Below are 25,586 nucleotides of genomic sequence, written 5' to 3' on the forward strand. Positions count from 1 at the left end.
ACAGAAGCAAGTAACTTTGTGCTTACAGAGCCTTACCACATTGTTCGGATTTTTCTACTTTGCCCAATCTACATTTGAGCCACCTAAAGTAATAAATTTTTGAATTGCCTGTGCAAGTCAGCCCTATTTCAGAATTCTTCTTGAGGAAGAGATTGCTTTTCTCGTACATGTGGTTTTCTTGCCTTCCAACCAATGAATTTAGAATGTGACATGGAAGCTTCAATACAGTGTTCGGTTTGAACGTAATTCATGTGTATATTCTGTGAAGGTTTAGGAATTTGCAGCTACTGATGATGTCGCATGCCAAGTCACTCAGGGGTTTTAGAATGGTGAATTAATATTAAATAATGGGGCCAGTCCTGTTTTATTCTAATACCACTCAGATAATACTAGAAGGAATTTGAAAATAATTAGCTTTTTTCAGTTACCTGGATGTCACAGAATGCTTGTAATCCTTTTAACAGGACTAATTATGTGACCAGGGATTATTTGGAGCAAAGGATTAGTGGATTTTAAGGATTTACTTCAGTAACTGAAACGACTTGATCTAAAACACATCTCAAGTATATTTATAACATAATTGGATTTTGCTACAAGTAAGGTTGCAGTCTTGTATGTTGCTGTGGAATTTACTTCAATGGGATTTAAACGGACTGTCTGCAGGATTCTGTCTCAAGCTGTATTTTTGAAGGTTTCTTCTATTCCGAATTATTTTAAACTTGGTTTGCATTTTTGCATACATGTTGAAAGAACAGACCACCTTTTCTGTATGCGTGGAAACCCCCTTCACATTATGAATAACCGACAGAGTTTGAGTGCTAACTGCAATTTAAAATACTGCTGCCTTCACTCTCTCTCAGAAAATATAGGCATCTGGCATGAATAGTTATTAATCCAGAAGAAGGATGGGGCACTCAGTCCACTGAAGCCAGGCTTCTCCTGGCATTCCCAGACCATATTGCCTTTCTTTGGTCAGGACAGTACGTGTGAGAAGTGGCTTGCATGCACCCAAAATGACTTCTCATATTTCTTTTCCCCAGCAGCTGCTCCTCACACTACATTCAATGAATTTGATAAACACTGTCCTGAGTTTTGGGATTGGCTTATGCAATCCATTTAAGCTGCTACTTAAAGAATGGGACTCAGTGTATGCACGTGAATGCTGAATTCTTTGTATATCCTGGCCAGTGTCTGGATCTTCAAATATTATCAAACTGATGAGTTGACTTTTCTGAGACCACAAGTACAACAATGCCAAAATACGACCCTTGAATGTAATCAAATCCAACGTATAAGCACAGAGGCCCACACTGATTTCACTGGGAACTCCTGACACTCATTGTAACTCTTCTTTTTCACCACATAAGACTTTGAAAATGCTAACCAGGTGTAGTCAGTGCTGGAAGCAGCTTACGGATACCTTTCTCAGTCAACTGTTCTTTGAAAAGGAAGGAACGCTGGTTTCAGGCTGGTATTTTTAGAGTGACAGCTAGGACCTTGGGAATTACATAAAGTGTGCATGCATGAGGAAGTAAACCCATGTACTGTTAAAAATATTCCTAAAAGATCATTGCAGGTGTCGGTTGCAAAGACTAGACATTTCTTCCCTTGTGCCTATTTAATGCAGGAGTCTAGAAATATTTATAGCTAGAGACAGGGAGCGGAGGAAATATTAATAACACTGAACAAGGAGGGAGCTGGATAACTGGCAGTGTTTTTGAGCGGAGGATAAATTTGGTTACTTTGACTTCAATCAATAACTTCACTATGACCCCTCAGGCCCTAATGCTCTGTGTGCCGCAAATATGCTGCTTATGTGAAGCAGCAGCATTAAATAATTGAATTTATTGGAACAGGTTCACAAATAAATTATGTCAGGTGAGCCTTACATTTTCAGGCTGCAACTCAGTTGCTTTGCGATGGAGGGCCAGTGCTATGTTGAAATGTGCCCATTCTTGGTGTAATGGCACACATATGGTACAATTTTAACAACTTGCCAATTTTAAAAATACTGCATAATGTGTGTGTGTGTGTGTGTGTGTGTGTGTGTGTGTGTGTTCATGTGAATGTACGTGGATTTATGGTGCGGGGAGAGGGTAAGGCAGAAGAAGCAAAAAGCTTATCCTTACCTCTCTGTATTCTCCCCCTTCTCTGCCACTCCCCTTGCCCTCCAGTGGGTGCCTCATCTTTGGTTGGAACACTGTTCTGGAGGTAGCATGTACTTTTGGGGGATGCAAGTAACTTGTAATTTTTGGGGACTGTCAGCCAGGTACAAGTTGTTGATGAAGCACCTTCAGGTGGATGAGTGACTCTTAATGAGAAAGCACACCCCAATCTCAGCATGCCAGGCTGAAGTGTGCAGGAGTGAATGGACCTTAGGGCAGGGTTCTCGGATGTAGTTGTATTGGCAGTTGGGTGGTGTTCATGCGGGAGGAAACCCATCCTCTTGGTTCTTTCATCCTTCCTGTAGCATGGGGACATGCCGCAGCTAGGAAGCTCCCACTGGCCAAAGTAAGTCTTACCCCAGCAAACATATGGTGAGAGGGGAGGGGACTGCAGTCCTCAGGTTTCCCCTGCAAATGTTTCCCTCTACCCTTGGCCACTTTCTTCCTGCTAGGTTCACTTCTGGTTTCAGAGTCTGGCTGGGAACATTTGAAAGGAGAAACACACTACCTCCCATTGGCCAGTGCCTCCCCTCCCAGCTCCTGCTTCAGCATTAAAAGGAAATAAAAAACAGAGATGGGGCCCCATATTTCTGACATCCCTCTTGTCCCTGAATTAATCCAAGTATATGAGGCTGAAATGCACAACAGGCCCCTAAAAACGTTTCTTTTATTGTGCCTTACTAGTGATTTGTGCTCATCAATGCAGCGGCATAGCTAGCCGCTCAGGTGCTGGGTGCAGCATGCGCGTCCTGCAGCCAGGGGTGGGGCGAGCTGCCCATGGGGCGGGGTGTGCTGCGTAGAGCCTCTCCACCGCCTCCCCCTCAGCTGTAGGGCGGCTGAGGGAGAGGCAGAGGGCAGACGCAAGTCCCATGCTGCCCTTTCAGGCAGCACGGAGCCTGCAAGCACTCAAGCCACCACGTCACTCCCAGGAGAGATGCGTGGCTCAGGCATGCTGCAGGTCCCACTGTAAGTGCCGGCCCCCACGGTGTGGCGCCCAGTTCCAGCTGTGTTTCATTACGTTTGTTGACTGAACTAAAAAGTTACGTAAGCCCTTTTTTAAAAGCTTTTTTAAAAAACAACAACTCATATTTTTGTCATTTTGTCATCCCCCTCCCTCAGTGATGACACCCGGAGCGGCCCGCACCCCTCTTCCTCCGCCACTGTATCAATGTATGACAGTGACATGATTCTGCTTCCAATACTGCTTGCATCTCTATATGTTTCAGAGCAGTCCTACTGCTTTGGTTCCAATCGATGCCGGTCTTAACTTCCTGCGGTAATTCTGTGGCCTTTTATTTCACAAATGTTTTGGATTGTTTTTTTGTCCTGGTTTTGCTACGTGCTATAGTGCAATAGTGTTCCTCCAGATGGCAATAGTCCAAGGGCAGCGGGGAAAACATTGCAGAGCAACTGAATAAAGCAGAATGATGTGTGGATAATGCATTGTAAATCCATCGCTAATGTGCTATTATTATTGTGTCAATGATACGTTGCAGAACACACCCACACAAAAATTCCCAGTTTGGATGGGCGCAAAGCCTTTTAGAGAAAGGATGGTTTCCATATCTACGCATTATTCAAACTAATGGAAACACCTTTAAATCCTGCTCATCGCAATGGAGGAAAGTTAAGCACCCGTTTTGTTTTGTTTTGTGCTTAACTTTGGCTGAACCATGTTCTCTCTGTGTTTGTTTTCTCCCAGCCTTGCTATTTTTTACTTGTTGAGCAGCTGGGGTTATGAAACATCTATAAAATGGCACTTGGTCTAAAGAGGTTACCGAGAGCAAGAGCCACTTGGGACTGCAAAGCCATAAGCAGCCCTCCAGGGTTAGCATCATTATGCAATTCTCTTGGGCTGCGGGAGGAGGCGGAGGCTGAGAGGCTCTTTAAAAATAGTACTGCAAGACTGTACTTTGCGTTTTCAGTCAACTGCTACAGAAAAAAAAAGTCCTCTAAAAGATCACATGTATTCCCCACTGCCCAATGAACACTCTTACTTAATTCCTCTGGAGCACCATCCCTTTATCCTTGTTTCATAAATAGGATGGGTAGAGATTTACTGTTTACTGTGGCTCGCGTGGGCTCCCACTGCTGGTTTTCGAATCTATGGTCACATGGCATAGATTCATTGAATATTTCATTGAATACTGCCGTTTCATGTATTTCACCCCAAACCAGCTTCGATAAATAATCAGCATACTGCTAGTAGAGGCGGTTCTGTGCCTTGCTCCCATTCTATGGGGAGGGGACAATTTAAAGTTTACCACCTTTAAATCCCTGAGTGGTTTGGAACGAGGAGACCTGAAAGACTGTCTTCTCCTTTATGTACCTACCCAAGACCCTGCTTTGAGTGCAACCACTTAATGAAGTGAAGCGGGTGGACAACCTCCAGGGAGAGGCAGCCTTTTCGGTAGTGGCACCTCATTTAAGGAATAGCCTTCCCTGGGAGGCTTCCCTGGTGTCATTTTCAGTGGCAGGTGAGAACCTTTCTGGTGATCAAACCCTGTAAATAACTTAGGAAATCTGGGCCTCCATTTTTTAAAAATTAATAAATGGTATAGAGTTTGTTGTATTTATGTGGTCTACACACACACACACACACACACACACACTTTTAATTTTTAATTTTGTATTTCAGCTTTTTTTTATTTAAAAAATATTGATCGTAAACCAAGCAGAGAACTTATATCTTAGGTGGTAGCATACAGATGCCATCTATATAGAATATGAATATATAAAATTGATATAAGCATACACAGAATGCAGTAAATATTATGAGTGTAACAAATAAAAATAATCATAGAGATATGAGAACTGTGACTTCATGGAGCTGTAGTGACGGCTTCCACTTTGTAGAACAATGCCAAGTGAAGCAGGTCTGGCTATGTGGTTTTTCAGAAAGCATTTCTAATTGGCTAATGATGTTGGGAATTAGATAGGGAGAATATTTTAAAGCCTGACCTCTCACCAGTTTCTACCAACACCAACACCTAGAAAAGGACCTTTGATCTTTATGGGCAAGTCTTTGTGGTGCCTTTGGGTGTTCAAGTCTCAAGCCATTTGGGGCTTTAAAGGTTAGCAACAGCACTTTGAATTGTGCTTTGAAATGGACTGTGAAGCAGTTTCAAGGCAGGCAAGATGTGTTTCCTAGGGACTGTCCCATCTAGTTGTAGCCTAGCATCTGATAATCTAGATTAGCAGTAATTTCTGGTATACTTTGAAAGGCAGCCGCTCACATCATTCAGAGGTAGTAATTAATCTGGAGGGTCCCAGGGCATGGATAATTGGGCCCCACAATCTCTAACCCAGGCATCCCCAAACTGCGGCCCTCCAGATGTTTTGGCCTACAACTCCCATGATCCCTAGCTTAGAGGACCAGTGATCAGGGATGATGGGAATTGTAGTCCAAAACATCTGGATGGCCGAAGTTTGGGGATGTCTGCTCTAACCAGAAAGAGCTAACCTTGGATGTGCTAGTCTTGGATAGTGGAATAAGCTTCATGCCTCAGAGGCTACTTGGGCCAGTTTAGAAATCAGCACTCCCAGGTTGTGAACGTGATCCTTTAGCGAGGAGTGCAATACTATCCAGAACAGCTGGAACACCACTGTCTTGGTCAGACAATCTTCTGTCAGGATTCATCTTCTGTTTATTAGCCCTCAACCATTTTGTTAGACACCAATTTGACACTTGCGTGGAGGGTAGTTATCCTGTTCTCATTCTTCCCAAAGCTTTCTGCAGACAAGATGACTATCAAGGTTTTTGTCAAGTTGGGGCAAAATATTTCATCCCTAATCTTCCCCGCCCCGCCCCCTTTTAAGTTAGAACTACAATTACCTGCTAAAAGAAATAAGCATCCCAAATTGTAGCTTGGAATTGAATGGTAATACATTTCAAAATATTGTATATTATGAATTATTACATGGATATGATTATGAAAATGCAGATTTGGAAACAAAAGGCACAGATTTTAGAGAGAATGAAATTTCAGCTGGTCAGCTCCCAACACTGAGCAAACCTGGGAAAATAGCTTTCATCTGATATATGGCTTGTTGTTAGGTCAAGAGTTCCAGTAAAACTTAACTTCCCCTGGGTGTAAGATAATATGTCCCTGACTGCTTTTAGAGCACAGAATTATATGTAGATGCTTGATACATTTAGACCATTGGCGCATCAGTATTGTTTAAACTGACTGGAATCAACTCTTCAGTGCTTCAGAGTGTTATCTTTTCCAGTACTACCTGTGGGTGCCAAGGCTTGAGACCTTTAATGTTGATGCTGCCCATCAGGGTGAGTGGAAGCTACCAGTGGCTAGAGGCTACTTTCAGATGGAATAATTGAGATGATCAGCAGCAGAAAGTCAAATGGGTAGAGGAGACCATGTACTCATTGTTAATCTGCACATCACTCATATCTGTCCAGGAGCTATTCGATAGTGAACATTTTCACAGTCTTGGGAATACAGTAGTGTGCTAAAGTTAATGTTTGCTGCTTTTATTGACTCTATGGATGGAAAAAATATTTAAAAAATCACGGGCAATGAATCTTGAGCCCAAAATTTTAATGATAAAGTTAAGGATTTCAGGGTTTTGTGTGTGTTTGGGTTTCCATAGTTTTTCTGATACTTCTTAAACCCCTCTGCAGCATTCTACAAAATGGAGAATTAGTTTGGGTTTTTTCATTCCAATGTGTGTGTGTGTGTGTGTGTGTGTGTGTGTGTGTGTGTGTGTGTGTAAAGACTTGCGTCTGAAGCCACTTGATCATTCCATCCTGACAGTTCTTCATGCCAAGTGTTCTTTTCTGTTTAAGCAAAAGACTGTGCAGGAAGTCCAGACATTATTTACCACTCAGTTGCTTAAACAAAAGCTCATGTTTTAATTCCTTCTGAGGGCTTCCTAATATAGCTGGGATGTAACTTTGCTTATGCCTAAGAGGTAAGTCTGTATTCGTTCATTTTGCTTTGGAATATTTCAAAAGTTATGTTATATACAACCCTGCCGCTTCTCAAATGTATGGTAAGTGAAAACAGGATTGGTGTGCTGTGTTGATCTCAAGCCACAGACATGGTAAACTAACGGGGTTAGTAAAGTCATTGAATCTTGTGACAGTGAATCAGCTAAACGAAAATCGATCAAAATTAGAATCACATAGAAAGGTATGATGAACTTATTTTTGGATGGCTGATACACGTAGATGGCCAGTTGTGTATGTCGCATTTCCTGCTATGCAAAAAATGAATGCAAGTTTTTCAGAGGCATTAAAACGATACTTAGGCTATAACTGCATCTCTGTTTCATTGGTTTCTTCTCCCCACTTGATGTCATGATTCTTTACCATGTATGTGAACAAACCTTGAGTGAAGCATATAGTGCAATTTCTTTGTAAGCATGTCTTTAGTCTATGTTCCAAATTCTGAACTGCTCTTTCCCAAAAAATTGAAACATGCTTGTTTCAATTGAATTCAATTCAATGGTATCAATTGGTTTCAACTGAATTCAATTCAATGGTATGAAACATACCATTGCATCTTTGTGCAAGAGCTTACTTTCAGTAGTCATTTGTTTTTGACCCACTTCATACATCACTATGGTAAAGTTACTATTGAGATACCATAGATTCGTATGTATGACCTTTTGACATATATGAAGCAGCAGGATATAAGCTATTACAACTTAGTTTACTGATTGCTCTCTAACAAAAAAGCCATGCATTGATTTATTTCCATGCCGTTCTAGTACCACAGTTCCCTATAATACTCACTGGCAACTATAGTTGGCCCATTTCCAATTTCATAATATTAACCTGTGCTAGTTTCATTCTTGAAGTTATCTGGAAAAAGGCATCATAACAGTTTATAGGCAGACAGTCTTTACATCTTTGCACAAAAGTCACTCTCTCTTTAGCTTTCCTTCTGTTCCTTTTTCTCTTAAGGGGCAGCAAAGAGAGGGAGAGGGGGGAGGGAGGGAGGGAGGGAGGGAGGGAGGAGAGAGAGAGAGAGAGAGAGAGAGAGAGAGAGAGAGAGAGAGAGAGAGAGAGAGAATGCCTGTAAAATATTTACACTTCTCTTTTACAACAACAACTTAGGGGTGCCATCTTAATTACCTCTGTCTAAATTGACCAGATATATTTTTCAAGCCCTTGCTGTTGTTAAATGGCCACATTCGCAGAGGTCCACAGGCACAATTCCATAGAGTTATGCAGAGTGAAGAATCCTGCTATATTTTGCTTCAAATAAAAAATTTAAAGGGATGGCATCAGTCAACCCCACTTTCCTGCCCATAACCTCTGCTCGGGCAGACAGGGGGGTGGGTGTTCAGACATTCCAGTATGTCTTCCTCTTCCATTCCAGCTGCTGATTCCAGCTTCTAGAAAATGGAGAATTGGATTACCAATTCATAAAGTTCAATTTATTTACATTTCTCTACAGACCACACTATTTGGCACCTACATCCTCCCTCCTGAAACATCTCTGTTGCATTTCTCTACTGCTCACCCCCACTTCCCCAGGTCTTGCTCACTTCCATACCACACACCTGCCCGCATTCCTCTTCCACACCATGCTATTTTGCCTCCCTCTTAAGGAGGACTGCAGTTCAAAAGGATTGCAGTAATGAAAAGGCACCTTTCACATTTCTAGTCCCCTCATATTCTGAAAAATAAGGATGGTGCCTCAGAAAACAAATGTGTCATGGCAGTCTGATGGGGATGAAAAGTTTTAAAAAATTGTTCTCTGGGATCTTAAAACGGGGCCAACCGTAGTAGAGTTAGAAGCAGTTGTGGGCCATGAGGTGCAGTGGAAAGCAGGAAATCATCACCAGCAGTGAACTTGCAATCAAGAGGAAGGAGAGAGCATGCTGGAAGTAGCCATGCCAGGGGGCAACTCACAAAGCACTGTGCAGTTATGCTGCTAGGTAGGAGAACCAGGAGTCATTCTTTCCACACTGTCAAGAACTGGAACAGTTTTTAAAGCTTAATTTACCTGGGGTCATTGGAGGCCAACGAACACACAAGATGGCTTTTTTGTTGCAGCAAACCTAACAATGCAATTCCATTCGTGTTTGCTCAGGGGGGGGGGGGTTGGGGAAATGGGCATAGGATTGTAGCCTAAGGGAGGAAACCTAACCTGGCTGTAGAGATGGCTGTGTACCTTAAGAACATAAGAACAACCCTGGTAGACGAAGCCTGGCATCCTGTTCTCACAGTGACCAACTCAATGCCCATGGAAACAAGAGGGGCCTGAGTTCAGCAGCAGCAGCAGCAGCAGCAAACTTGCCACTTGTGAGTCCAAGCAACTGGTATTTACTAGCATTGGCAGTGGGGTTGAACATCACCATCCTAAGTGGCCCAAGAGCTTCTGCACCAGCAGAGATGGAGGTATGCTAGTGAGGTGGTGCTTACCCCATCAGAAATGCCTCAGCATACCAGTGGAAAGCATAGATGTACCACCAGTGGCTCGGAGGGGAACAGGGTGTGTAGGGGCAGGTATGGATAAAGCCCAAACCTAAAGCCTCTTCACTTCCCCAACACACCCACAGAAACAGAACAGCTCTGTGCCAGCCTTGGGACTGTGTAGTTAATGCCTTCCCATTGAAGTACATGGGGGGGGGGAGAAAAGACTGAACCCCGCACACTTCCCACCTCATCCACAGATGCACAGCGGAGCAATGGATGCTCTGCAAGCAGATCTGCAAGTTTCACACACACACACACACAAACGACATTTTAAGTTTTGTGTTCTGTTTGTGTTGATGGAATTGATCTGCAATGTGTGTTTTAATTTACAAATGTATCAAGGACTTGGGTATCTCTCTCAAGGTATGTTTTTAATGTGAAGACAAAATCGTTAAGCAGTGAAAGGTTCTGAAAGCTTCCTGTGAAATGCTCACATTCCATGCTGAATTAGCAATTAGGCAATTTCGCTCTTGTTTTCAGTTGTAAATGCTCATTTGATTGAAGAACGTAACATATTAAATGGCTACATATGTCATTCTAAGTGGTATAGTATTCAGTATTTCATTTTGAAAATTAGGTGAACAATGTGTATCTTTGTATATGAAACGGCAACGTGCAATATGTAAAAAGAAAACATTTTCAGCTTCTTTTTTAAAAAAAATCTGCTTTATGAATCAACCTTCAGAAACATGATGGCATCTTTTTTGTTCTACAATTAATGGCCATTTGTTTCACAGTGTTTTTATTGTGTTTTATATCAGTATTGACCCACAAATACTGGCATCTGTTTCACTTTGAAATTACTTTAAAACAAACATTTTGGGAACAGAGAGGTTATCGCTAAGCTTGACTTTTTAAAAGGTGGTGTTTCACTCGGAGGTTGGTTTCTACATCAGTTTGCACTGCTCAAGAGATTAATGTTCAGCCCGTCTTGCATGATAATTTTTCTACTAAAAGGTATGATTGTATAGCCAACCCTATTGTTAAACTTCACATATATGTGGACCACTGACCTATACATATTGCAGTGGGGTGATTTTAAATTAGACAGAAAGGCCTCTGCTTTTTGCAATATTTCCTGAACACACGCAAATGGCACCATTCATCTGAAATCATCTCTTATGTAACTGTTAATTGTAACATGTCTAACATCTATGAAAAATTGCCATGGGAGAATGTGCATTGGAGCCATTTCATCCTTTTCTTTCAGAGATGCATAATTTTCTAATTTCTTCAACAGTGTTTCTTCCATGTTCATAGCTTTTACTTGCATCCATGAGAGTTCTTTGGCCTCAGTGATCCTCATTGTTTATTAAAGGGACCTAACCCTTAATTAAGACCCAATGACCAGTTCCAATTCTGGTGACCCACTGGTAGGACCTGACTGGCTGTGCAGTGTGTGTATGCATGCTGATCCCAGGAATATTTTTAAGATGCCAGGAGCAGAGGAGGGAGCACAAGATGCCCAGGATATGATTAGTGTTCCTGCTTTCCAGGTGTGTTTTTACATTTGCTAATTTAATAGTCATATAATAATGTAACAACTATCTCATTCAATATTGTTGAAATGAGATTATCACAATTATACATAGATTTGGTGTTGTTTTTTAAAAAAAGAAGAAGTAGTAATTGATCAAAGTAAATAAAATATGCTGCTTCTAGAATATCAATCAGTCTTGACAACTGTGCCATCAAAAGAACCAACCTGGATCAGAATAAAAGCCCATCTAGTCCAGCATCCTGTTCTCACAGTGACCAACCAGATGCCAATGGGGAAGAATCAGAATCAGATTGCATCGCCACTCTCCCCACCTGTGATTCTTAGTGTTTTTTGCCTGATCATCCATGTATGTGTGTCAGCCTTTCCCCCATCTATGCCATTGTGTGTGTACACTGAAATAATTCATAGGCAGATGATTCATTTTATAGCCCATATACCATACAATCCAGAGATTAACCATTTACAGGAAACTGAAGGACTTAGCTTTAGTTAAATGGAATAATGCTGCTTCAAAAAACTAGAATAACATTGTGGACATTATGTAGCTTGTTGGTGAAATAGTGGTAAAATTAGAGGTTTAGGAGAGAGAAATTGTTTAGCCATAATCTCATTTAAATCCTGAATTCTACATACATGGATTAGATCTGCAAATTATATCTATCTATCTATCTATCTATCTATCTATCTAGCATATTTCTCTCTCTCTCTCTCTCTCTCTCTCTCTGTGTGTGTGTGTGTGTGTGTAAAATTTATGGATATAGTTGTAGTTTCTTTTAGACTCTTGTATTTACAATTTAATTGGCATGCAGAAGTACTGAGGTGAAAAGCACGGCTCACCTCAGCTCTTTGAAGCAGTTATAGCATTTTACAACAGTAATATGGTCGCCACAAAGACATTGGGGCACAGCATTGCATTCATAGAAACAGCGGGTTGTGATGTGCTGGGTAATGTTTTTGTATAGAGATATGAGAAGATAATGAGACATGGATTAGAGTGCTGGAAATAGAACTGAATAAACATTTGCAAACATTATTTGGATTTCCTCCAGCACCAGTTGGATTGGGGTAGGTTGGCCCTCAATTAAAGCAAGGATATCTGTTTTTATTGTTTAGATTCCATAAATGAATGTACAAGATGTCAAATATGTGGCCAGTAAAAAAGGTATACTTGTCTTCAAGTCAAATGGAAAGTTGTGATGGTATGATTCCTAACCCTTTACAAGTATATAATTTGCCCAAAGTATTTGGGGACTGCCTAGATAAAAAGCTAAGATACGGGCTTTCTGAAGGTCAAGCGGGAAGTGATATGACAACAATCAACCTTTTCCTGCTTGTGTTGCTCTTTTAAAATGACCACCAGAGACCCAAATACCTTGAAGGCTTGCAATTCCTTCCTTTGCAGAAGAACACCTGCAGGCTAGGCCATCTTGGTGGATGTTGGATGGCAGATTTAAATGGGTTCCTATATCCCCAAAACTCTGTAATCTGAATCAAACAGAGAATATAATTATGTTCTAAAACATTCCTTGTTTGACAGGCTAAGGGGAAAACTCTTGCTTAAATCACCAACCTGTTCTAACCCGGAGATTATGTGTTTCTTACTGGAAGACCTTACCCCTTTTGTGACTTACAGAACAGCCTTGTTTGCTTTAAGGAAACTAGGAGAAACAAATGGAAGTATCAGGGTAGGTGGGGAGGAAGGGCTTCTTGACATAATAACTGGTTTTTTAAATTTCTGTTAGGATTTTATTGTACAGGTAAAATAATTGTTTTATTTAGAATTTTTAAGCTCAGCAAATTGTGTATAATAGACGGCATTCTAACTTTTGTAACAGGGATTTTATCTTAAAACTGTCAAGGTCGATAGCTAGTATTGATGGAGGAATATTTGCAGCCAGAGTTCATGAAGAGGATTAACTTTCTTATACTTGGCAAATGCTTTTTCAACGAATTGTGACAAATCTACCATACAGCTAGATTTGTAACATGACACATTGAAGTTCAATTTGAAAGCCAATGGAACCCAAATGAACAGAGTGAATATTTGCTGCAGGTATACATAAAATTACATCTACATTGCCAGTGACATGCTCAGATGGGGAGGCATTTTATCACGTATTCTGAAATACCCTTTTCACATGCCTGTCATCAAAAAAAAAATTGATTTGCAAAAAAAGAAGAATCTATTTACCTGTTATCCCTTCATTTGTGGAAATGCATATTAAGCATATATGTTTTCTGGTGTTTATATTTGCTTTTTTTTAAGTTTTCAAATGAAAGAAGAAAACCACCTGTTTAGGTGTTCAGCTAACCTGTGGTCTTGTCTTGTGTTCTGCTGCTAATCAGATTCAAGGGAATCATTACCAGTACAGAGGAAGATCTCTTTCCCTTTTCCCATGCTGAGATGGCAACACCCATCAACAAAAACCCATGCAGGGCATAACTCTTACTGGGTGTGGGGAACAAACAGAGAGGGATGCAGACAGCTGGATGTATGCTGAGCATTTCCTGTGCCTGCTGCCTTGCAGTGGACTCCAATGGAGGCTCCTCCTCCATGTGGCAATGATTCGTGGTAGAATATGATAGCCTATCAGCAAGCTCGCCACTGAGCAACATAGATACCAGCTGGGGGTGGGGGAAGAATATGAATGCTTAGGAACATGGATGAAATTAATTTCAGCCAATGGTTTTCAAGCTTTCTATCTTCTAGAAATATTACGTGCATCATGGTTTCCACTCTAGCTTATGCAACTCCTGTGCATTGCCAAAAATTCTGGGGTATGTATCATTTTATTCATGCTGGGCACTGACTATGCCTGTTGGGCATCACAGTTGTACCACAAAATGGAGAGAGTATCTTTTACCATACACAACACTGTGGTTATTAGGGTGATGACTTTTTTACAACCTCATTTCCCTGTATCATAATTTGATGAGCTTTCATTAAAGATTAGATAAAAATCTTACTTTCAAAGAGATTCGATTAAAAAAAAAACCTCACGCACAAAATGATTTCAAAAATTTTATTCATCAGTTTTTTGACCATTTTTGAAGTCACTGTAAGCAGATATAAAATTGAACCCAAGCTTTAGAGTCACATATATACAACATTATATAGGGTCATCAAACACACAAGGAAGCTTTTTTTAGCTGCAGTAACAGTATAGATGCCGCTAGAGGACGATGTTTTGCTACCTCTCCTGTAGGTTCTTTTCCCAGCATGCCCGAGGGGCTTTTACCTTGCGCAGGTGTGACATTTGTATACCCTATGTTGCTAAGAACACTCCCCATTGTGGAATGTGGTGTTGTGTCCAAATTTGATACGAAATATATATAGAATTGTTAATACAATTTTATTAAATGGTAAAACGGCACACACAAAAATTAAAAATGGTTTGCGCATAACCTTTTTTAATATTTCAATGGAATATACCTCATTTTAGTCATTAACAGGCAAAAGTTCATCCATTTGTGCTACAGGAAATAATTTTTGAGGAAAAAAATGAAAAAGTCATCACCCTAGTGGTCATGTATTTTAGGTCAAGATTAGTAGTGGTGGGCAAGCAATTTTTTAAGGGAAGCTTGCTGACCACTGCTGAACTGAGGGATTGAGGGATCTCGGATAAACTTCCAAGGAGCCCCAGAGTCATTGGGACACAGATTGAAAAGCATGGGTCTCGGTTATTGACTTAAATAAGTTATAGTCAGTTCAGTGGAACTTATTCCCAGGTAAGTGTACATAGAATTTCAGCTTCAGTCCAGCCACAGTGATGTGAATGGTCACAACATTTTGCTACTTCCAACTTGTTACTACTACTGTTGTTCTGTTTTCTTTTAGAGACGGGCAGCAAGAAGCTAAAAAGCACGATACAGAGAAGCACAGAAACTGGTATGGCAGCAGAAATGAGAAGCCGTATGGTCCGGCAGCCAAGTCGGGAATCGACCGATGGCAGCATCAACAGTTACAGCTCAGAAGGAAAGTAAGTGGATGCTTGCTATAACCAGGGCCATTCCTGCCACCCACTGAGCAAATATCTGTGCTGTCTCCGCTAGAGGATACCAAATGGTCAGTCATTGAGCAGGCCTTCTACTGTTGAGGTTGCAGGGATAGGCAAGTTGTTGAAAAGGGAATGGGGGCGGGGAGAGTGGAGATAGCAGCAGTAATCCCCAGATAGATCAGAAGGGAACAAAATGGTGGCAACACTGATTTATTTCTAGTAAGAGACTGTCCATTTTTTTACAGTTGTGCAGACCCAGAATACACTGAATTCCAGTAAACATTTTAGCTTCAGCTGGAGAGGAATGTGCTGGTACTCCTTGCCGCTAAGTTCTGTACCGATATCATGACATTCTTCTGAGGAGCTGCTAAAATTAATAAGTTCAAGATTCAAGAATATTGCATGTGTGTGATTTTGTTTGCCAGTTACATATTCTTCTGGGCTGTGTGTTTGGTAAAGCAGGACTGTGTCAAAATAATAAGTCACAAAAAATCTATTGTTCTGCTATGCTTGTCTTGCCACAGCCTAATATTTCCTGGAGTCCGACTCGGTGCTGACAGTCAATTCAGTGATTTCCTTGATGGACTTGGACCTGCGCAGCTAGTAGGTCGGCAAACTTTAGCCACTCCTGCCATGGGTAAGATCAGCTTTGTTTTTGTTCATAAGCATATACACTACTTAGCGAGCTCTTTGATCAAATGGTTTATAAATCTTTCTGGATAAATAAAAATAAGCTGTAAACACACATCAGTTTAAGATGGATTCAGTACATACCAAGTGTGCATAATTTCACAACATCCACATGGAGTCATAGAATTGTAGAGTTGGAGGGGAGCTCATCAGCCCTGACCACTGGCCATACTAGCAGGGACTAATGGGAATGATAAAATAACAAAAATACTGCCAAGGGGAAAGAGTTTGTATGTAATTTGTTTTTATTATATCCAAATCTAGTGAAACAGTTTAAAAACCTGTCCCAGTTTCACCTCTTCATTATCTGCTAAATGACTGCCATCATACTGTGAGGGAACAATGATACCTATTTCCTAAAGAATACCAAATATTACAAATGTTCTGGGTATTGGCATTTGAGAGACCTGGGGTTGGCTGACTTTACCTCAGTATGTTACTGTGTGCTTTGTCAGCTGCATTAAGCACAGTGGGTTATATTCTTGAAGTTTTGACCCTGGAATACCAGCTACGGCAATTACATTCTAGGTTTCACTTTCTCCATTTCTTTTTATATCCAATCCATTTCAAACATTTTTATTTCATCCTTCAGCAAGTTTTCAAGCTGATGAATGCAAAAAACATTCTTCTTCTTCTTCTTCTTCTTCTTCTTCTTCTTCTTCTTCTTCTTCTTCTTCTTCTTCTTCTTCTTCTTCTTCTTCTTCTTCTTCTTCTTCTTCTTCTTAACATGGCTTGGATCCAGACTGGCAATTCCACAAACAGAAGGGCCTTTGATCCTGTGATTTTTGCTAATAAAAGGTGGAAATTTTGCCACTTCCCTCTTTCCCCCATCCACCATCCCCCAGAACCTCCCATGCAGAGGATCCTCCAGCCCGCAAGAGGAGGGCTCCTTTCTTAGGGAGTGCAAAGGGAAGGGGAAATCGGCAAAAATTACCATCCCTCCTTACCCATTTCCATCAGTGGAACGCCACTCAAGGAATCTCTGGGTTCACCTTAAAATTGTGATTAAGCAGGGAAACAGAAATAAACCAACTTACATACAGGAATAAAACAGAATGGCAGAAACTAATTCCAACATCCACTAAAAGAGAATAAAATGGTGCTCACCTGGTGTTTAAAGCCCATCAAAGTAGGTGTCAGCCAGTGTCCCAGGCAGAGTATTCTACAATGGAATATCACCACTGAAAAGTCTCCCATCTCTAGCAATCCCCTGCTTTTCATTCAAATGTAGGGCCACCCAGAGCAGGGGCTCCCTCGGACGGGAGTCTTACTAAATAGACCACCTCATATGAGTTCTTTTAAAACTCAGCAGGTCTCTCTCATTCATTCAGATAACTATACAGTCATACCTATTTTTGGAAGCCGAATATCCGAAGGCGCTTCCGCGGCTTCCGATTGGCTGCAGGAGCTTCCTGCAGCCAAGCAGAAGCCGTAGTTTGGTTTCCAAATGTTTTGGAAGTCGAATGGACTTCCGGAATGGGTTCCATTCTACTTCCAAGGTACGAGTTTACTCCAATCAAAATAATAATAATAATAATAATAATAATAATAATAATAATAATAATAATAATAATAGACCAGCTAAATAAAGCGTGTTATAGAAGCCTGTTTGGCTGCTTATAAATTCTTATAAACCAAATATAAGATTACATATGAGATTACATTTAACCTACTGGTTTTCAGCCAATGCTTAGGCAGGGAAACAAATCAAGGGACTTCCTTGGGTGATGTCTTGTTTCCACCTATTGATGCCTTTATTCACTGACGTTTCTAACCTAGAAAACCAAAACAGACATTTCCCCCTTTAGAATGCTTCTATTATACCTGAGATACATATGAGATATTACCTCTGATCCCCAAACTGCGGCCCTCCAGATGTTTTGGCCTACAACTCCCATGATCCCTAGCTAACAGGACCAGTGGTCGGGGAAGATGGGAATTGTAGTCCAAAACATCTGGAGGGCCGAAGTTTGGGGATGCCTGGTCTATATAGTAATACCCTCTTCTGATGCCTGGTAGGCCATAGCTGCCAAGTTTTCCCTTTTCTCGCAAGGAAGCCTATTCAGCATAAGGGAAAATCCCTTTAAAAAAGGGATAACTTGGCAGCTATGCTGGTAGGCATCAAAGACTAGATCTGAAGAAATACCATGTGTATACTTTCTGGGATGTGGTTGCAGAATTATTCCTATGAATTTATTTTACCTATTTTTTCCTGAAGCAGGGTATTAATAGGACAGACTCATTCAAAATCCAGCTGATACTGTAGATGTTTTAACTAGCCAGCACAAGACCTGGGAAAGCTACAGTACTAGGGGGTGGGGGGCAGTGTTAGCAAAGGGACTTAAATATAGCAGGTGACATCCAGAGAGGAAAATCCTAGTTAAAGTTTCCTAAATGAAACGGTATGTAACTTGAGCAGCAAGAAACAGAGGGTTGTTGCTTTTTATTCTAAATCGTGTCCCACACATCATCCACTGATGTTATTCCACTGGGTTATTTAGTTTAAAATGCAATGGGGGGGGAAATCTAAAATGAAGCATTAGCAATTAAACTGGTAAATTATAGGAAGACCAGGATGAAAATTTTAATATAGGAACAAACAGTGAAAATTCAGGAGGGAATGTAAGGCTTATTTACCCTTCTGTGAGTCATCAGAAGATTATTGTTGTGCTGGTTAATACGACACTCATACACACCTGATTCTCTTTTAGGTGATATTCAGATTGGAATGGTGGATAAGAAAGGCCAGTTGGAAGTAGAAGTTATTAGAGCCCGAGGCCTGACACAAAAGCCTGGTTCTAAATCTACCCCAGGTAAAAAAAGCTGTACATGGCGATGGACAAGAGATGTGAATGTGCGCAGTACTTTGGCTTGTTCGGATGACGTAAGGGCTTTCATAGCCTGAAATGCATGTACTTTTAACCTTGCGTTATATTTCCTCATCAGCCACAGGCATTTCTTGAAAAGTAAAAGCAGCTACAATATGGCACAGAGACCTTGTACTGCTGCAGGTCTCACCTTGCGTTCTGGGGAGCAAGAGCCAAACTGGGGTGGGTGGATGGGCTTAAGGGTTCAAATCCATTGTTTAGATATCACAAATGGGTTGTTGGCATAATAATAATAATAATAATAATAATAATAATAATAATAATAATAATAATAATTTTATTAGTCTCGCCACAGAGAGGGTAAATCTGGATTCAGTGGAGGGAAATTTGGTCTGGCATTTAAATGCTGGTGATGTCATATGGGTGCTAAAAAAAACCTGCATACACAAGGAGCACTAATCCCATAATAAACAACCATGTGGGAGCAAGCCTAGCTTGCCCCAGAGTACATGTGGCTGGGAAGGGTCAGGTGAATCCTGTATAACCAGCTCCCTAAAAAAAAAAAAAAAAGCTCCATGTGGTATATATTTGTGACATCCAAGAAAAAAATGGAGGCAGTGACAACAAGGCATTTATGGGAATCATTATGCTGCTGATACCCAGTTCTATTTCTCTATGACATCTAATTGGGAAAGGGCATGCAAGACCTGGACTTGGTGGCGGGCTGAATGAAGGGCCACAAACTGACTCTGTATCTTAGCAAGATGGAGACACTGTGGGTAGCAGTTCCCAAGTCCAGATGGTCCATTGCCTGCTTTGGATGGGGTTGCCCCCCTGAAACAGCAGGTTCATAATCTAGTGCAGAGCTTTCAAAACGGTGTGTTGCAAGACGTTCGTGTGTCGGCGTGTCGCACAAATGCTCCCCGCTCTCCTCCCAGGGCTGGAAAGGGGTTAGTTTAACCTCTGGTTTACTAGTAAAATTGAATTCCTGTGTCATGAGATGATGCCTGTCTAAAACATGTGTCACCAACATGAAAAGTTTGGAAAGCTGTCATCTAGCGGGTGGCCCTCTTGTCACTTAGGGGCCTTCTACCAGCTTCGACTGCTATGACCTGAATAGCCTGGCCACGGTCGTCTATGCACTCATAACCTTCAGATTTAATTGGTACAATACGTTCTATGTGGGATTGCCCTTGAGGCTGACCAGGAAGTTTCAGCAAATGCAAAATGCAGTGGCTGAACTGCTCACTGTGGCAGAATATTGCCATCACCACTGCTGAAAGAATTGCTCTGGCTGTGTATTAGGTACTGGGATAAATTCAGGGTGCCGGTACTGGTTTATAAAGTTGTTTACAACTTGGGGCCTGAATACCTACAAGAGTATCTCATTCCTTATATGACCAGATTTTCAGGAGAGAGCATCCCACAGATACCAACATTTCAGGAGGTGCATTCCATACAATGCCAGAATCAGGCCTTTAGTGCACACTTTTGAATTCCTTCCCATTGCATACCAGACAGGCACCATCTCTCTTGTCTTTTTGGCTCCTGTTGTAGACATTCCAGTTTCAACAAACCTTCTATTTGCAGGTTTTCATCCCAGGGGCGGAGGAAGGGGGGTGCAGTGGGTGTGGGCTACCCTGGGTGTCACCACTGAGGGATGTGACAAAATGCCGCGCGGCACTCACCACGGGGCCTGCAGTGTGCCCAAGCCACGCGTCTCTCCTGGGAGAGATGCGGTGGCTTGGGCACGGGCAGGCTCCGCGCTGCCCCAAACGGTCCACCCGCTGCCTCCCCCCCCCAGCTGTAGGACGGCTGAGTAGGAGGAGGCAGACAGACTCCAGAGGCCCCACTGTGGGTGGCTCACCCCACCCCTATCCAGTTGGTATCTGTATTAGATTTGAAATCAATTTTGCACATGACATTTTAAAACTCTCTTATGTATGCAATTGGATTTTTTCAAAAAAACAAACAAACAGTGATTTTAGGTTTTTAAGCCTTTGAAATTGAAAGCAGGAGCAGATTACAAAGAATTCGCATTGCATTGTGACTACAGTAAAGTCTTTGGACTCTGCATCACTAAGAAGTTTGCAGGACTAAAGAAAGCAAACAAAAAAAGAGTTTATTAGTTGGTGCAGTGGTAGTTTAAGCAAGTCAATAAGGTGTAATTTTCCTAGCTTGGAGAACAAAAACTCAAACAGAACTACTGGGATAATGAAAACTACTATTTTCAGCCACCTCTCTGGGGAAAACATTTCATTTTTCAGCTCAGTTCTTCTCTTCTGTGCTAACGCAATAAACACCCATAAGAAGACCCCCACCTACATATTCCTTCTTCTATAAATAGTTGCAATTTTTTATTGTGGTGGTGGTGGTGTTTTAAGTACTGTGCACTTCAAACAAATAAGGAATGGGAAACTTCTACCAAGACAGTTTCTATAGTTATCCCTGGGTTATGGCTCAGGGAAGTGTTCCTGTGCATTTATAAATCAGAAAAAGAAGGGGGGTGGCTTTCTGCTCTCCTCCCCCCCACAAAAAATGTCCCTCTCTTCATTTCCCTCACCCTTCTGTTTGCTATTAAAAGAAAAACCAGTAATGTTTCTTTCAGGGATTTTTTCTTTATGCTTTTCTTATTAGTTTAAATGATTACAAACCAATATTACTTTTACTTCGCAGCTCCATATGTCAAAGTTTATCTGTTGGAAAATGGGGCTTGTGTAGCCAAGAAGAAGACAAGGATTGCAAGGAAAACCCTTGATCCTTTATACCAACAGACACTGGTTTTTGAGGAAAGTCCACATGGCAAAGTCCTTCAGGTCAGCAATTATTTCAGCTCATTTCAACCTCTGATTAACATATGTAGTATGAAAGCAACTGAAATTCAAACGCTTTGACATAGCCAGGATTTTGTTCAGTTTACCCCTCTGAAAAACACACCCTTTTCCACAAGTGTTTTCGTGAGAATATTGTTGCAGCTGCTGAAAGGCCATCCTTTGTTATGTTAATACCCTGGGATGATCAACTGAAGTTTCATTAGTGACATGAGATTTTTCTCTTGAATGCTACCAATCTCTCTCCAGCTTTTGGAATGTGAAACCCATTGGAACTTGGGGGACACACCTCCAGCTAAGGAGAGCAGAAACAAAGAGGAAACGGTATTATGAGTTGGCTGAAGCTATGGCATCGCTGAAGGTTTGTTTGGGGACGAGATGCAGGATTAGCAACCACGCCTTCAGTTTAAAGGAGTGCAGTTGCTCTTACTGTGGACTGCCTGTATATGTGTAAATACAGAAACCATCACAATGATAATGTGAGCCCCTACCTAGCACTCACCAATCCAAATGAAACCTAACGCGGAAGTGCTGCCCCTGGAACTTCTCACTACCTGGAACTGGAGAGCATGCAACAAGTGCATTTATTTGGGTGTAAATTGATTTTGTTTGTTGTCCTTACTTGCAGGTAATAGTCTGGGGAGACTATGGCCGAATGGATCACAAATGTTTCATGGGAGTAGCACAGATCCTGCTGGAAGAACTTGATTTGTCCAGTGTGGTAATAGGCTGGTATAAATTATTTCCACCTTCCTCTCTGGTGGACCCAACGTTGACTCCTCTGACTCGCAGGGCTTCCCAGTCGTCTCTGGAAAGCTCAACTGGGCCTCCCTGCATTCGATCTTAGTGGACGCAACAGCAGGTGCTCTCCAACAAAGTCATTATCGCCCAGGATCACCAATGGGGAAAAAAAGCTATTTACAACAATGAGGAGCATTTATTTATTTATTTTTTGAAAAAAAGACAATCATCACTTCAGTTTTGCCTGTAGTAGTTTATCTTAAAAAAAAATATGTCTGTCTGTTATGAGGTTGGCTTCAATTTACCGAACAAATCCATGTCTGAAAATACAGTTGATCCATCTAGCAAAATGTCCCTGAGGTTTATGATAATTATAATGAAGAGGGACCTTTAAGACTGAACTGGAACCGCTCGTTCTTTCCACCATTCCCATTCCCATCCCATCCCCCAAAACCACAAACAGTGTTAACTCCTTGCTCTCTTTCCGTATCTGTTATTTCCACTTGGTTTTGCTGTGTTATTTATCCTGCCAGTTTTGTAAAAGTCTTCATGATGCTAACAGAGCTACCCTTCCTTTCTTTTTCTAAACCAAACCAAAAAGGGCTGAAGCACATCTCTGTAAGCACCTCTAAAAGTGTTCACCTTCCAGAGTTATCGTACGATGCCAACAAAAATCCCACTATCCTTTCATTCTGGTTGTCCACCATCTTAACACGTGTGGAGAACCAGAATAAAACCAACCAAATTTTAGTTCAGTTTTGCTTTATTAATGTTATTGTTATTAAAGAGTTTATCATAATTTTTCATCGTGAGGGGTGGGTGGGGAAGTGAATATATTTGCATTATACACCATGGTTTTTGTATGTTTCATTAATACTTTGCATGGAGGAAATTTGCATCTGCAACTATTGCTGAAGACGTGATTTAAAAAAAAGCAACTCTGCTTTTTTCATTTTGACATTGACAATTATGTTTGTAAAGCGGTCGTCTTACTGGACCCTATGAGGAAAGTCTTTCCGTTCTAGTGTGTAACTTCCCAAACGTCGACCAGGAATTGAGTTGAGCATCTGACACTTTTCAGCTGTATCCAGGCTTCTCTGATAACATGTGTCACTTTTGATACACTTGTCTGCCCTGGTTAGAGCATGGTCTTGAGTTATTAGTTTTCCCACTGGAAATTCCAGTTGAGATACTCTGCACTTAACTAATGTTTTTACTCAATTTAAGTTTACATTTCTTTGAGACTGATGCAAGCACAACGCTTGACTTTTTTAAACAAAGATATCTTACTTTTGGGGGTTTGCAGGGGGGGAGGTACAGTTAAAAACAACAACATTCATTTGGGTTTTATCTTGGTCTTGCAATCCCCCCCCCCCACCTTGTGTTTTTTCTGTAAAATGTGCTAAAAAAAAGCTGCGGGATGTGCAGGTGTATTGAGAAGTTATCTCCTTTTATGGGCCATTGATTTTGTGATCTCACAAAATAGAGCAGCATGATTTGGAACTGTTCAAAGCTGCATGCACATTTTTTGGGTTTTTTTGTAATAAAAAGAAAAGAAAAACAGAAAAAAAGGAAAAGAAAAAAGAGAGAGAAAAAAAGAAACAATCAAAAAGAGATTATTTAATAATGTATGTTAGTTCCACATAGGCCAGGTTGTGTGTTGCATGTACTTGTACAGTTTGCTCGTAATTACTCTAATGAAGTAACCAAGAAATCTAAGCCATCCATTTTTTCTTATAGACATTTTGCAGGTTTTAGCCAGGCTGCCTGTCAGTCTGGTGCTAAATGTCTATAGATGGACTTTATTTTTTACCCTATGGAAAACGTGACGTAGTACGGACCAAATTCCTTCTAATAAATATTTTGGTGTAGATTCCTACTGTGGGGCTGTAACACATGTAGAAACTGTGTACACAATTAGGTTTTCCTTCATAGACATAACTGCCTGCACCAAGTGAACTATTTATTATGATGATGATGATTATTTAAACCTTGCCAGAACTATTCTGCCCATGTTTCCATGGAGCATAGATTGGTTACTGCTCGACCTGCTGAGCAGGAAGAACTGAAGCACTGGTGCACTACTAGATTCTGTTCTGTCTTTTAGTGGCCAAATAAATAAACAAACTTAATTATAATTTAGTAGTACCTTTCTAGTTTGACCACTTGTCTTAACATTCCCCTGTGCTTTTAAAATGAACTTCCAACTCATGTTATGTAGACATGTTTAATAAAATTTCCTTTACATGTTCAGTGTAGTGGCTGTTTTGTGTTCAGTTATGTGTGAAAGTTGCCTGTGCTGAAGGGGTGGTGGCCTGTGTTCTTCTTCACAGACGACCGTTCTGTGCTAAAAATAAAGAGCCATGAGAAGGGTGGGGTCTTGAAATTGCTCACCAGCGTTCAGCACTTGGACAGCAGAATGAGCAGGCACACAGCTCACTGAGTCACAGTGGTCTCCACTATGTTTAAATTATAAATTTGCATAGTCTGTTAATGTAAATTAGCACACACAAATTTAAATGTGTCCTCTTTCTTGGTAATTAGGGCTGCCATACGTCCAGAATTCCTGGGGCATATCTGGGATTCGTCAGTCAGAAATAGTGTCTGGGCAGAATTTCCAAAAATCGGTAGAAATGTCTGGGGAAATCCAGGCGTAGGGCAACCCATGTTGGTGAATTTCCTTTAAAAAATAGCTCAACAACTTTTGTGTCCAGATTTTCACTTTTTTAAATATGGCAACTCTATTGGTGATGAATTTCCTCTTTGGGGTATAGGAGTCACCCTATGTAGAACTGAATCCCATACCCTCCAACATTTCTCCAGTGAAAATAGGGACATCCTATTCTATTATTATTATTATTATTATTATTATTATTATTATTACCACCACCATCATCATCATCACCATCGATACCACACCTATCTGACTGAGTTGCCCCAGCCACTCTGGGCAGTTTCCAACATACGGTATATAAAAACATAGTAAAACATTTTTAAAAAGCTTCCCTATACAGGGCTGCATGCAGATGTCATCTAAAGATTGTATACTTACTTATCTCCTTAGCTCAGTGGGGGGGGGGGTGTCTCACATAATTCCATACCCTCCAACACTTCTCTGATGAAAATAAGGATGTCCTAAGGAAAAGAGACATTCTGATATCAAATGAGGAACTGGGAGAGCTTCTGTAAATCCGGGATTGTCCCTGGAAAAGAGAGACACTTGGAGGGTCTGGAATCTTGATACACAAAGTTGTGCTTCCATGTCCATATCAAACCTTGCTCCTGCCCACATACAAAGCCTGGGACCCCCATTCCAAGGCAGAAGAGGGCAGAAGAGGGAGGCAGTGCCTCAAGACCCATATGCTAGCCAAGCCACCTGTGC

The 25,586-nt window shown here is 41.1% G+C and overlaps 1 protein-coding gene across 50 annotated transcripts in view; it reads left to right on the forward strand.

The window, feature by feature from the left end:
- The window catches only part of RIMS1 (regulating synaptic membrane exocytosis 1), a 235,258-nt gene extending 210,801 nt beyond the window's left edge, over positions 1-24,457 (forward strand). For all 50 annotated transcript variants that reach the window (XR_015948904.1, XM_088665888.1, XM_088665849.1 and 47 more), the window contains 5 exons: positions 14,955-15,096; positions 15,639-15,751; positions 18,516-18,617; positions 21,309-21,448; positions 22,092-24,457. Coding sequence is in view for 49 of the 50 variants with exons in the window: in XM_088665888.1 (XP_088522014.1) it covers positions 14,955-15,096; positions 15,639-15,751; positions 18,516-18,617; positions 21,309-21,448; positions 22,092-22,310 (716 nt within the window). In the remaining variant the exon portion in view is untranslated. The remainder of the gene's footprint in view (positions 1-14,954; positions 15,097-15,638; positions 15,752-18,515; positions 18,618-21,308; positions 21,449-22,091) is intronic.
- The last annotated feature ends 1,129 nt before the right edge of the window (positions 24,458-25,586 follow it).

The sequence above is a fragment of the Zootoca vivipara genome, chromosome 3, assembly GCF_965207765.1.
Source record: "Zootoca vivipara chromosome 3, rZooViv2.hap1.1, whole genome shotgun sequence".
NCBI lineage: Eukaryota > Metazoa > Chordata > Lepidosauria > Squamata > Lacertidae > Zootoca > Zootoca vivipara.